General features: G+C 34.9%; 1 protein-coding gene across 3 annotated transcripts; it reads right to left on the bottom strand.

The window, feature by feature from the left end:
- Window positions 1-327: 327 nt before the first annotated feature.
- On the bottom strand, window positions 328-14,650 carry LOC106130572 (protein Teyrha-meyrha). Of its 3 annotated transcripts, none has more exons than XM_060953585.1 (8): window positions 14,542-14,650; window positions 13,331-13,397; window positions 6,482-6,676; window positions 4,404-4,569; window positions 3,191-3,366; window positions 2,630-2,843; window positions 2,203-2,305; window positions 328-1,928 (listed from the first exon to the last, which is right to left on the bottom strand). In XM_060953585.1, the coding sequence occupies exons 2-8, from the start codon at window positions 13,331-13,333 to the stop codon at window positions 1,709-1,711; spliced, it is 1,077 nt and encodes a 358-aa protein (XP_060809568.1). In that variant the 5' UTR covers window positions 13,334-13,397; window positions 14,542-14,650; the 3' UTR covers window positions 328-1,708. The 3 variants fall into 3 exon arrangements, with proteins under 3 accessions (XP_060809568.1, XP_013184899.2, XP_060809569.1); XM_013329445.2 differs by having other exon boundaries at window positions 4,404-4,566; XM_060953586.1 differs by lacking the exon at window positions 13,331-13,397 and having other exon boundaries at window positions 14,542-14,605.
- Between the last annotated feature and the right edge of the window lie 247 nt (window positions 14,651-14,897).

Below are 14,897 nucleotides of genomic sequence, written 5' to 3'. Positions count from 1 at the left end.
TTCTTTTACTTCCTTACGCTTTCAGGAAAGGGGTGTGATTTGAATCTAGTATGTAATTAGATTGCACAAGACATGAAACTAGAGGGAAATTATACACATTGCAGTATAGTCACACCGTCAACTGAGGGTAGCGCAATAAAATGACCAGAGACTAAAGTTTTATTGAATGAACGTGGTGATTTCGCTTCATGAAATAATGACTTTAGGAGTTTTCTTGATCAAATGATGGGATTTTTTTTTGGGAATCAGTCAATCATTTGGTCTCGTCACCATTTAAACGGAGAAAATAAATGTTCTGATGATCAACATCATACAAATGTCTGTCATTGAATAAAATTTGACAACGTTTATTTACACATAGAGGTTAACAACTGATCTGCTTAACACTACTAATATTAGTATAAATTACATATAATAAGCTAATGCTCTTTATTACAAAGCATGTTTGTATAACGACCGGGAATAAAGTATAAAATAATCTTAGGAAATCTGATTATTAGCCAGATTAATTTAAATAGTGAGTGTTGACCATTTATAGAAAGTTTAATTATTTTTGTTTTTAATTAAAACAAATAAAACTTTCCACAAATCTTCCGCCATTATGGTTATCGAGAAAATTGTTTACAATTATTGACTGAATTAACTTTAGAAACACTAAAATTTTCCGATGATCGTTAATAATGTAATAAACACAAACTTAACACTAATAAGAATTTTTAAACGAATCTATCATTAAAACATTGTTACATTGTTATTTACATTATAATTAAAACAGATTTTTACATGCATGCAGATTTTTTAAGTGTAATTATAATTAATTATCTATTATATTTTGAGATAAATAATGGGACAATTTCCAAAACTATAATAGTACATTTCTAGCGTTAGTTTTAGATGCGCTTCATTATTTTTATTTCAATTTTGTTTCTCTTTTTTTTTAAACGATACACAATCTATGTTACTTTTATACAATTTTAGCTAAAACCACAAAATTATTAAGTACTTACTAGTACAGATATACAACAAGAAAAATACCTCCCGAACTTGTTTGGAGGTTGTTGCTAATACACTTGCATCAATAAAAGAGTAGTACCTATTCAATATAACGATGCATTTTATTATAATATATATTTTAAATTCTATACACAATGATTAGATAATTACTTAAAAGGATATGAATGCATTTTAATTTTAGTACCTACTCAAGTGTCAATTAGTTTACAGTAATTCTACCGCGAAAAAAGAGGTAAAGGAAGAGAGAAAAGGTAATGAAGTAATTCAAGAAGATATGCACACTGCAAAGGCAGACATTTTGAACACACTACTTGAACAATACTGCCCGTAAAATTTTAAAAGTAAGGAGTTTGTAGTTATCCCAGAAGCCGCAATAACAATTAGATTTAATCGGATAAACACAACAGCGGTAGAAGGTACATTTTTTCTTCCATCCTGGGTTTTGAGGGCCGGCGGCAGATCAAACCTGTGATCTGAACACCTCACTGGACTTCTCTGGGTTAGGTTAGGTTAGGTTAGAGTTGTTCGCAGTCAGCAGGCTTCTTATTATTCTAAACCTGTGATGTAAACACATCCCTGGACTTCTCTGGGTTAGGTGAAGAGCAAGGAATGAGAGTAGTTCGCAGTCAGAGGCTTCTTATAATTCAACGTCTTGAAGGGCATAAAAGTAAAGGTGCTTGATGCAAAAATGCTCTTAATTCCTAGAATCAGTAGATGAAGGCAGGTTTTCTCCTTCCATCTTGTGCCTAGCGGCCTGGAGGTAGGCCTCCGCAGCCAGCGCGGGCCAGGAGTCGGTGGCTGGCGGAGGAGGGGCTCCGGACCAGGCCTCTGAAGTGGACACCTCCGCAGGCCTTTCTGACGACTCCGTGGCCTTTGAAGGGCATTCCAGCGAGAGGGGTTTGGGCGTTTCAATCCTGTGGAAGATTATCTTATTAAACTATAAGTTTTGTTTGTTTCAAACAGGACAAACGTTGGTTTAGTTATAGTTACCATTGGTATCATTGTGAAACCAAAAGTCTTTTTCAGTACTAGTCTAAAGTAAGTATATTTTTCATTCTTATATTAATTCCTTAGCAAACAATCACCTAATATTGCCTATTTTGGGAGGTCCATCGTAGTTCACATCTATATTTTAATTATTTTTTACAACGAATGATCCTACGGCACGGGGTCTAAGAGAAAAAATACCTCACGCGTTCTGGCGATTGCATGGCGTCGTTGGTGCTGGAGATCTCCAGGTCTTCCACGTAGTTGAGGTGCAGCTTCTCACCCTCGGTGCGTTGGTCTTTTTCTGCAATTATACATTTGTTGGTTTGGTTGTCAAAACTCTCTCAAGGTTTGCTCGACACTGTTTGGTCTATCTTTTTAAAACTGTATTATTGTACTTATTTGTTTCTTATGACTGTTTGTGTCAAAATAAATAAAAAAAATAAATAAAAAAAATTGATTATCCGATTCCAAATAAACAACAGTTGAATACACCAATATGAAATTTGGTATGCATATAGTTAAAATCTCGCGTTGTTACAAATTATATGGGTGAAAGATTGTGTAAAAATCAATAATTGTAATAATCCGGTATAGTATATCTGTATGCTACTTGTTTTACACTTACCATCAACATTGATGGGCCCCTCAGGCCATCCCAGCGAATCCCCCTCCACATCCACGGGCTCATCTTCCGCGTCATAAGTCCTGGACTCCCGAGGCCTCTCCTCTCGTCTCTCTTCCTCCAGGTCGTAACCCAGCATGCTTTCCACCGTATGGTGGCGCTTGCGTGTGCGCAGCTTCAGTCGTCGTTGTCTGTTCGCTCGAATACGTTGATATGTCTGCGAACAAAAAAATAATTAATGAATTCCTTCAACTTCTCTCGTTGTCACTCTGTAATATATTCCCGCTGACAATACATGTTTTGTATTTTCAAAAATCAATTTTCATCATTCAGAACAGTTATGTTATCTTCTTCAGCTTTCTCCAAACATTTTCGCAACGAAGACCCTATGTCCGCCCATAACGGACCCAAGGCTCTCCTGGACGACACCGTTAGGACCGGCTTTGACCAGAGACCACGATATAAGAGTGACAAAATAATTATGTCACATCAAATTAATAAACTGACCCACTACAACACTTTATGCAAACTATCTTTCTGACTATCGTACTTTAAATTACTGACCTCCCATCGAGCATCTTCATCCTGATGGTGCAGAGAATGCGTCGCCGGCGCAGCGTCTCTTGGCAGAGCACTCAAGCTGTAGAGATGTTGAAGTTCTTGCAAGAAGTGCGCCTGCGCAACGCCAGGACCTAGCCGTGCGCCGCACACGCCGCAAGCAGACTTGCGTTCGCCGTCAGCTGAAATGTCCCAAAAATAGATAAAATGCACATACATAATTATAAAAATTATTTATTTATCCTTAAAATTTATGCTAAGGCTACATAAGGCTGCCTTATCGCATTATGCTATCTCTTCCAGGCAACAAAATCTAATTCAAAAGAAGAAAGAGAAGAATGATAGGTACTACATACATACATACATAAAATCACGCCTCTTTCCCGGAGGGGTAGGTATGATAGGTACTAAAGCAAGAAAATCTATCGAGTTTTATCCTACTACTATTATAAAGGCGAAAGTTTGTATGGATGTTTGTTCCTCTTTCACGCAAAAACTACTGAACCGATTACCATGAAATCTGGTATGTAGGTAGCTGAAGACCCAGAATAACACATAGGCTACTTTTTATCCCAGAGTTCCCGCGGGATTGATAGGGTTTCCATGCGGACGAAGTCGCGGGCGGCCTCTAGTTTACCTATAAAATTATGTACCAGTTTTATAGAACTAATTATAGTGGATGAAGCGAAGGAAGTATTCAGAGATCGTGGCAAGTGGAAAGATGTAGTCTCTGCCTACCCCTCCGGGAAAGAGGCGTGATTTTATGTATGTATGTTTATAGAACAAGAAAGGAAGTATCTGATGCTATTTACCTCACTAGAGATCCGAGTTGCGACGAAGGCGTGTAACATTCTTCGCCGCATACCCAATCTTAAGGTCTCATGGCGGCACCAGCAGCTAGTTGGAGGATATTTTAGAATTACAGATACTTACGAGAGAAGAAGTCATCAAAGAGTCACTACAAGTCGCTGAGGTTAATGTCTCGTTATTATTGCTCGGTTGGGAGAGGTGGACGCAGCCAAACTTGGGGAGCTGGTGTATTCTATCCTCAAGACCATTGGGAAAAGAAGAATTACAGATACTTACGAGAGAAGAAGTCATGAGAGTCGGTGCAAGTCGGTGGGACGGGAGTCTCATCATCCTTGCAGGGTCAAGGGAGGTGGAGCTAATGTATTCTATCCTCAAGACCATTGGGAGAAGAATAAATGCAGATACTTACGAGAGAAGAAGTCATGGGAGTCGGTACAAGTCGGTGGGGCGGGAGTTTCATCGTCCTTGCAGGGTCGGGGGGAGGCGGAGGCGGCAGACCCTGGGGAGCTGGTGTCGTCCCGAGCCGCGTAGTGCCGGTACAAAGGCGGGGTGCTAGTATCGTCGCGAACGCTCTGCTAGAATCAATAGATGATGTATTTTAAGAAGTCTTCATACATACATACATATGATCACGTCCTCATCCCCTACGGGGTAGACAGAGCCAACAGTTCCGAAAAGACTGACAGGCCACGTTAAGCTGTTCGGCTTAGTGATAGAATTGAGATTGTAATAGTGACGGGTTGCTAGCCCATCGCCTAAAAGAAGGATCCCAAGTTTATAAGCCTATCCCTTAGTCGCCTTCTACGACATCCATGGGAACGAGATGGAGTGGTCCTATTCGTTTTTTTTTATTGGTGCCGGGAACCACACGGCACTAAGAAGTTTTCATACAAAAATAACCATAAAAATTTAAATTACTCATCCTGTTACTATGTACCTACTTACATAAAATTCATAAATTAACTTATTAATTTAAATTATATAATGTATGTAAAATATTTTCAGTCATGTCATTAACGATATTACTAAGATAAAAAGAGATCTCTACCCCATGGATGTCGTAAAAGGCGACTTAAGGATGCGCTTATAAACTTGGGATTTTTCGATTAGGCGATGGGCTAGCAACTTGCAGCTGAATGTAGCCTATCACTCTCTGTCGTCTCTGTCTACCCCGCAAGGGCTATAGACGTGCTTATATGAATGAATGAAGAATTGTATTTTTGTTTGAAGTTAGGCACTGGTTTAATTAAATATACCACGAAACAAATCTTAATATGATTTGGATATTATTTCACACAGATACAAAATAGAGTAGGTACTAGTACTTTAACATTTTCACGGAAAAAGCACCCCGGGCTAATGTCTAGTTGGCAACAAAACTTTATTAAAAAATTCAATTTAAAAGTTCATCCGAAAAAATTGCAGCCTCGCGGCAAATATTAATCGGAAAAAATTGATAGAACCTGATTAAACCCGTCGATTGGTTTAGGCTACAGAACGTGCCAAAATATGTTCATTAAATATATGTGTATGTTTGTGTATTGTGTTCCTTAGATCAATATAATATTTATAATATAATAATATATACGGGACAAATTACACAGACTGAGTTAACCTCGAAGTAAGTTCAGAATTGTGTTACATGATACTGACTCAAGGATACTATATTTTATAATAAATACATAGATAGATAAACATCCAAGACCCAGACCAATCAGAGAAAGTTCGTTTCTCATCATGCCCTGACCGGGATTCGAACCCGGGACCTCCGGTGTCACAGACAAGCGTATTACCGCTGCGCCACAGAGGCCGTCAAATATGATATAAGATCCGTAGGTACATGTAGGTCTGATAAATTAAAAATGTTTCCAGATTGTTTGTTATTCTTTTTTTATTCGCTAGGAAAAAGAAAACACATCAATCAACAAATTGAATAAATGGTCAAGAAATATGTATTTTTTTTCTCAATTTACTCTGGACGTGACAAATTAATTGCAATTAGGAAATTTATTTACGTTTGCTACGAAAAAAGACAACCAAGTGTCTTGAACAGGTCGACATTATAAAATTTGATAACAACAAATGATTAATTAATAAAGATCGGAATAGATAGATTGAATTGTGGTCAATGAACTGAAACATATATATTACTATGGACATGCCTCCGTCCGGGATTGCGGGATTAGTAAATTATTAATATTTTTTCCGGAATTTTTACAAGTGGGATGAAGAATATATGTATTAGTGGTAGCTGTTTTCCCCCGACTTCGTTCATGTAAATTGTAGTCCTATGTTACCCGCGGACAATGTAGTTTACTGTAAGTGTAAGTACTGTAATTGAATCCAAGAGAAGAGGCTTATCCATGTTATGCTTTCTATGGTAATTCATGATGCAAGTACATAAAATCAATCTACCTAATCCGATCTCTGTTAATTAATCATATAAATGAATAAATAAAGTATTTAATACTCTTCTTTTTCACTTACTCTCAGCGCTTGCCCGACACTCTGCCCCAACGCGTACTGCTCCCCCAGATGTCTAGCGAAAGCTTTCCCCGGGTACAGGGGGTGGAAAGCGCCCCCTATCGGCCTAAAAGCTCCGCAGCCAAAGCTCTGCAAAGCCGGGTGGAGGAACTGGGGTGCCATGTGGTGAAGGAAGCCCTCCATAATGGTGGCTGCACTCTGGATAGAAAAAACAAATTAAAGTAAAATACTGCTTATCTATTCGTTTATGAGCTACAGATCAAAAGACAGAAAGACACGTTTAATTCATAGGTATAAGGGGGTCGAGTAGTTCTGATGTAAATTGAAGATAAAAAAAAAATCTTCATTTTTCATGCGTACTTTACATTTTATAGATATTAAACAAATTAATTATAATCACGCCTATATCCCTTGCGGGGTAGACAAATCCAACAGTCTTAAAAAGACTGATAGGCCACGTTCAGCTGTTTGGCTTAATGATAGAATTGAGATTCAAATAGTGACAGGTTGCTAGCCTGTCGACTAAAAGAAGAATCCCAATTTTATAAGCCTATCCGTTAATCGCCTTTTACGACATCCATGGGAAAGAGATGGAGTGGCGCTATTCTTATTTCTAATGGTGCCGGTAACCACACGGCACTATTACATATTAATTATCACGAATGTCCCTAATAGTAATAAGAATTAAACTTGAATTGTTCTTAACAGATATTTTTGCTCCTTCGCCACTCTTCACCTTCTTCCTCCTGGCTTTAGTCCCGGTTGCATCCTCACCTCTCTGGAGAGGAGCTTGGGGTATGCCTTTGCCCATGGATCTTGGATGGGTGAATCAGGTTTTTACACGAAGGGACTCCCAACTAACCTTCGCAACCTCTGCAGGTAAACCCAATCCATATTGGACCCATGGTTACACATCCAATTTCCTGAATGTGCCGATTCCCTCACGGTATTTTCCCTCACCGTATGAGCACTTCTCCTTTATATTGCTGACGGATGTTCCGAATTATAAAAAAATTCTTTAATACCTGCCTAACAAATAACGTTAAATTGTAAATTAATTTTAACAATCTATACTAATATTATAAAGCTGAAGAGTTTGTTTGTTTAAACGCGCTAATCTCAGGAACTTCTGGTTCAAATTGAAAAATTATTTTATGTTGAATAGACCATTTATCGCGTAAGGCTTTAGGCTATATAACATCATGCTGCAACTATTAGGAGCGAAGAAATAATGGAAAATGAGAAAAAATCGGGGAAAATTATTCATCCTTTAGGGCTTCAATGTTGCCCAAAATAACTATTACACGCGGACGATGTCTCGGGTACAGCTAGTCTCTTATAAAATACAACACAACACAAATGACATTAATAATAGAATAGAATTAAAAATAAAAGAACTATTCACCGGATACTGGCCACTAAAACGCTCCATTGCGTATAAACGAAAAAAGTAGAATAACTACCTACCACAAAATGGAAAGAATCACACATGAACGTCCAATGATGTTTATTTACAAAGCCATTGTTTCGTTTCCTATAGTTCAGTGGCAATGTAAAGTGCCCGTTGGAAAAATAAACACGACTTTTTGGGGCTAGTAAACACCTCTCTCGTAAAACAAATAAATTGAAGTACAATACCATCTGTTTAATTACACTACATAGTATAACGATAAATTTTTGTTATTATTGCTTTATTTATTAAGTTGCACATACAAATAGATTTAAAATTGCATTATTATCTTTAGGAAATGTATATACGAGTATATTGAACATGTAAAATGTCCAATTTTAGTGTACACAACATGATCATGTAAAATGAGTCATTAGCAGAATAAGAGGGGTATGAAAATAAATATATCCTCTTAATGAAACTACTGGAATGCGTATAAAATGTAATGTATACTTATAAAACCGGCCAAGCGCGACAAATCATGAAAGCAATAATATCTATATGAAACTATAATAATTGTAAAGTTGACATTATTGCAGAAAAAGCTGCAGTGCAGTTTGTTACCGCTTCTTCTGCACTGCAATTTGGAAACGGCAGTAAACTTAGTTTTAAGTTATTTATTTGACGTCAACCAATGTCGTGAAACCAAAAGATGTGATGTATCATAATAACGAATAAACATTTTGAATTCGAATCTCACGCAATATAAAGGGACATGACTGCACCGTACACTGGACGTCTTTGCTTTGTGCTGACACAAAGCAAGGCCTGTTTACCTTCCAGCTTGATTACGACTGAGCTATTACCGTATTTGATCTAATTCCCAACCGCAGGAGACGGCTCCTGATGGCTATACGGACGCTGATTAGAGAAGACATATTAATTACAACTAACTGGTATAGACATTGGATGTCTGTTCTATTTGGTAGGGTTATTGCGAGATAATTGGATGAGCTATTTTATAAGGGATGGTAATATTTGTACGAAAGTAAAGAATATATAGGTAAGATATTAGAATTGATTCTTTATTAACCTAAAAATTTTAGTATGAGTGTAACGCCAATAAAAGACAAGGAGTTGCTGAGTTTTCTTTTCTTTTTAACCGCTTTCAAAAAAGGTAGCTCTCAATTTGACCTGTATGTATGTATGCATCTGTGTGTGTTTGTTCGCAATTATCTTGCGTTTCGGTGAACTGATTTTTATGCGGTTATAGAAATTTAACCGACTTATTTAATCGAATAATTGTTTGTACTTACCTACTGCTTAAGATTTGAGAGAAAAATAAATATTTTTATTTTCAAAAAACGAGTATATCGATTGTAAGCAGCTCTTTTTTTTTACAAAAAATTTTCAGTTTTATTTTCATGTGGACCTCCTCATAGAAATTCCAAAAAATAGCCACCTCCATAACTCTGACCAAAATTAACAAAAAGATGAATGAATAAAAATGCATAAGTCTACTCAGATAATATCTTCTCATATTGAGTCAGCTCCTAGGTACCATGTGAAAAGGGAGATCAACTCAGCTGTTAAATACAACTTTTTACAAATACACACATGCATACGCGCAAAAAATATATTGGGAGGCAAAATTGATAATATTGTAGTAAATATATATAATTTTTTCCAAGAGTTATATTTTGAAAATCAATTTTTTCTTTAATTTAACGCGTGTAAGCATTCCGTTGGCAAAAACTAAGACGCTATTGAGAATTTTATTCATTCATTTCATCTTATAACGGTAGGTATATACCTTCATACGTCAATAGAATCATTAACCCTCCGGATATTGTGCTGTTTACTGTAAATTACATACATTTGGTTTGATTAAACTCAAATGTAACATGATTGACAAACAAACCTAAGCTTAGTCTAGGCTGTCGGTCCTCCATTATCGCATTCCTAACATCGATCGATGCATAATCACGTCTTATTCCTTGTGGGGCAGACAGTGCCAACAGTCTTGAAGAGACTGAAAGGTTACGTACAGGTGTATGGCTGGATGGAATTGAGATGCTAATAGTGGTATAGCTAGCCCATCACAAGAAGAATCCAAAGTTTATTAGCCTTTCTCTTAGTCGCCTTTTACGACATCCATGGAAAAGATATGGAGTGGTCCTATTCTAAAGTGCTAAGAATCGATCTGCTATTTTTTTATAGTTTTGGCATCGTAGAATGTTTGATAGATTTTTAATCTACTAATTCCCAAAGCGGCGGCGACTCCCATGTGACCTCCGTAACCTTTGTAGGGGAACCCGTACCTATTAGATCATATGGTAAAAACCTATCAACGCGTAACGAGTCTTATTTAAATGAAATACACGTTGATTTTAGCAGACTTTGGGATCTCTTCGAGAATAAAAATTATTTAATCCGATAAAGCGTAAAACAAAATATTTTAATTTCCGATTAAATAAAATTAAAAATTTTCTGTACGTAATTTTTACATACATACATACATAAAATCATGCCTCTTTCCCGGAGGGGTAGGCAGAGAATACCTCTTTCCGCTTGCCACGATCTCTGCATACGTAATTTATCGGTTAATAAATCAGCATATTCTTTAATATATGTAGATGGCTAATACGTATTTTTAATTCTAAGACATTAATGCTGCAACCCACCCGGCTAATGTAACCTAGGTAATTTATAAAGCATTGTTCACTACAGCTAGCGTAGTGCACCAGTTGGTCCATATCCGTTGCGCTCTATCTGTAAACGTAAACATTCTTGAAAAGAAGTTGCACGGCGATGGATAATAAATATACCAATGTAAACGTTATGAAATGAGACACGCGGTGCCGGCGGCGGTCGTAACATAGACGTAGATCGAAATAGACCACACCATTTCAAATTCAAATTCATTTATTATTATACAGATATCATGATCCGCTTTGTTAGTAATACAGAAAACTTAGAGATAAATTACTTTTGCATAGTGAATACGAATGCTAAAATAAAATTTTAAAAGGTATGCAATAAAAAAAGAACTATTGTACACCGGGGTGCCGCTGAAAACTCGGCTTCATATTTGACTATATACAGCTATCAGCATGTCCCCCACACTAGGTGGCCTATTATTGGTGCTTCCGGTCTATCCGCTACAGTTTTCAGGATGCTGTTATAAATCGTTTTTAATCACCTTAGCATGATGCCATTTTTTACGGATCACGGCATGAAATCCATCCGTTCTTGCCTGAGCAAATATTTCAGAGGCACTACAGAATCGAGGGAGTCTTAGCAGCAATCTAAAAGAATTATTTTCCCTATATGAATGACTTAACGTGTCTTGTTTTTGATGCCTATTGTGAGTTATTTAATTCAATTAAATAGATCTTCATTTAGGCGATTCTTTAGCTTAATGCAGCACAATTTTATATTTTTATACCTCAGTTACAAATGAGACAGCTTTAAATCCAGAAAATTTAGATTTTGTGCGTAAAAGCCAAACTAATGTTTAAAAAAAATTATAAATTAAATCTCATAAGTTAAAGTTATAATATTTTGTAAGATGTGTCACGTAACCTACATTAAGAAAAGGTTGATTTTCTCAATCGTTGCTTCTGTCTACACTGCAAGAGACGTAGATGAGACTTTATGTATGTATGCACGATTGTCTTAATGAAAATATTTTTAAAACTTAGTGAAAGTATTTTGTGATATATAGGTCAACCACCATTAAAATGAAATAAATGAAAACACACAAACTAAAAAAACTGTTATACATTAACTATATACACTTAGTAGCAAATTTACTTGTGAGATGAAGAAAAACGGTAAAAAAAAACAAATAAATTACATTAGCTTATAAACAAAATAAAAAGATTATATTTTCCCCGTTACTTTGCCACCAGATTGCATCCAATCTCACTCGCGTGTCTATTTTAATCTATGTCTGTGGTGCGATCTATTTGCGACTGTATACGTGATTTCCTTGTAACTGTAAGCAATTGATTGTACGTCCTTATTCCTTTTTTTATCCTTCTATCGGTATTAATTTAGTCGTAATTAAGATTATAATGAATCAAATATATTTAAAAACAATAAACATTCGATCGAGATTTATAATTAAGGGAGAATATTATATAATAAAATAATACCACTATACGCTAAACTCCTACATAATTAAACTAATAAACCAGCTAATTAAAATAATAATTAAACTGGGAACACGAAAAAGCATTAGGAATGTGATTGAAAGAGTTAATCTAATACATACATACATGTATGTAATACATTGTAAAACTGCTTCACCTATCCGTTCACAAACCTGGTAAATGGATATAGAAGAATGCAGTCGCAAAACATAACCCTCTTTTCAAAGTCGGTTAAACAATAATCACAGATCGTCCGTTATCCAAGACATAGATCAGTTTGCAACAGGCCAATAAGTGGGCAATAAAAAGCAGACTTAAAAAGAAAGATAGACGTCCCTGATTTATGGCCGATAGGAATGTGACGCCCCCTTTTTCAATAAGTTTCAGATAAGAATCATTGCCTCGGCGGCCGCGGACGAAGCCGAATGAGCGCGGTATGCAATTAAATCTGTTTAAAGGGATGATATTAATAATCTGGGAACGTATGAGCGGTTATGCAAATGGAGTCAGAAAGGATTAGAAACGGTTACATATATATTTTTTTAATTATTTAATTTTCAAGCTTCGGTATAAACAGAATATTTTTATTATTATTAACTATCCTCTTTTTTTGCATAACACAGACATATAATTTTTTTGGTGAAAGAGACAGGAGAATACATTTACATAATTTTAATTGTAAACCGACTTCAAAAAAGGTGGTCCTCAATTCTGCTGGATGGGTAGCGTAATGGAAAATATCAGTAGAAAAAGAGTGACTAGTGAAACGGTAAGTTAAATTGTAAGAAACTTACAAATACTGTGGCAAGCCCATTTTAATAAGTTTAATAAAATACTGTTCTAATTAATACTCAACAGGGTGTTATAATTATTTTAATTATTTTCTGCCAAATCCTGTTTCGTGTTTTATAATTAATAAAGTTTTATAGTACTTATTAAAATGCAAATAAAAGAAGATAAAATTTATTTGCAAAAGTAAAGGAATTCTCCAAAGAAAATCCACAGTCTTCCTACACAATAACTTAATTATTATTACCCATGATATACTTCCATTATTCCATTTACAATATCAATGTTCTAAAGGATATTTTAAATGGTTGAAAAGTTTAAAGAGCCATTTAAAAGTAAAAACTTTTTTTTAATAATTTTTGAACATATAAAAATGGGGCTATCAGCTAACTTTAAAACTACTATATCTGAAATTAAATTTATACCGTGTAGGTACACACATGTTTATATTTAGATATGACGTAAAAAATGCATTCAAACATTCGCTGAGCAGTGAAATATAATGGAATGTATTACCATTTATACACCGAAAGAAATAAACGCGTAAACCGCCATTTTACCGGATCTGCGCGCGATACGACGGCTGAAAATATTTTTGGTTTTAGTTTTATGCAAAAGATTTTAATTACTTATAAATGGCCAATTTATTGGTTTTTATGACTATAAGAATCAGTGCTGAGGAAAAGAAGAATATTTTGGTGATAATTACCTACTTAATGACATTAATTGTTTTATTTAACTTCAAGCACAGGTTAACTCGATAAATATCAATTATCTTGAATCAACCGGGGTTCGAACCCGGGACTCTGAAGTAAATGTAAACTAAGATTTAAAAAATTAAGAATACTAATTTCGGCCGACAATTTCTATGGTTTGGTTTAAATCATCATCTAAATTTCTATAGCTCGCCGGATCTAATTATTGGGGATCCTTCAAAAACAGGTCCATCATTGTGATATGTTAATTGGCATGCATATACTTAAACATACTTTACCTTTACTTTTATTACAATTTTAATTTAAAAATTACACATACATAGACTTAAAAATAATTAAAATAAAAATTTAATTAAACAAGAAAAATTAAATACTATAGATATATATATATATTTTTTAAATCGTATATTTTAAAATAGTTTAATTATGATACGGTTTGGTTAACTTAATTTTATATTTTTTATGTAGGTAATTCAAAAGTCAAGCATAACTGTTTTACTTCTTTTAAATGAGTTTTTTTGAGAAATAAAGTTATTTTCATACATCAAGATATAAAATATTAAAATAAATGAATTTAAATTTTATTTAAATTTTATTTAATTTTTAAAAAAGATACGTAACGTTTTCATTTTTAAATAAATATGAATAATATGATTTCGGCGTCGATCGTCAATTTGGAAAAAAAAGTGAAAAGAATTTTCAAAGTAGGTAATTTAAAAATATAATTTTTTTATATAAGATGATTTTGACGATTTTATGATAACTTAAGTAATTTTTGATTAAAAAGATATGAAATTTACCCGTAATGCACAAATATTTTTTTTTTTATAAAATGAAGTACGTAATAAAGAAAAAGTAATATCATTAAATATATTTTTGAAATCACGTATTATTTACAAACAAACATTTCAAAAACTACTTTTTCACAAAGTGGGAATATTAAAATCCACCATTCTTTTTTCTTCTTTAAACATAGGTAAATCACCAACAACAAAATAATATAGCACGTACCTTTACGTGTATCAGCTGTACTGCAACTAACACCGTTTCAACATGCACTCAACACCGCGGCGTTTTCTGAACTGACGGCGCCGCGGCGCTGGGCAGGCGGCGCCGCGCTACGCCCCGCCCACCACGGAAAAAGAAAAATTAGTGGCCAGTTTGTGGTAAAAAAAAATTTGAGTTTCGTTTGGAAATGGAACGGGATAAAATTTTAATGTATGCTAATCGGAATAATGCAAAGTAATGCAAACTCTTTTATGGTAAAATTTTAAACCTAATTAAACGGTTTCGTTATTGAACGACTAACTGACAATAATGCACAGCCCAAACCATTGGGTCTTGAAATTTGATATATAGGCTTTAGG

The sequence above is a fragment of the Amyelois transitella genome, chromosome Z, assembly GCF_032362555.1.
Source record: "Amyelois transitella isolate CPQ chromosome Z, ilAmyTran1.1, whole genome shotgun sequence".
Taxonomy (NCBI): Eukaryota; Metazoa; Arthropoda; class Insecta; order Lepidoptera; family Pyralidae; genus Amyelois; species Amyelois transitella.
The sequence above is the reverse complement of the archived record's forward strand: the minus strand, read 5'-3'. Positions and strand labels throughout refer to the sequence as shown.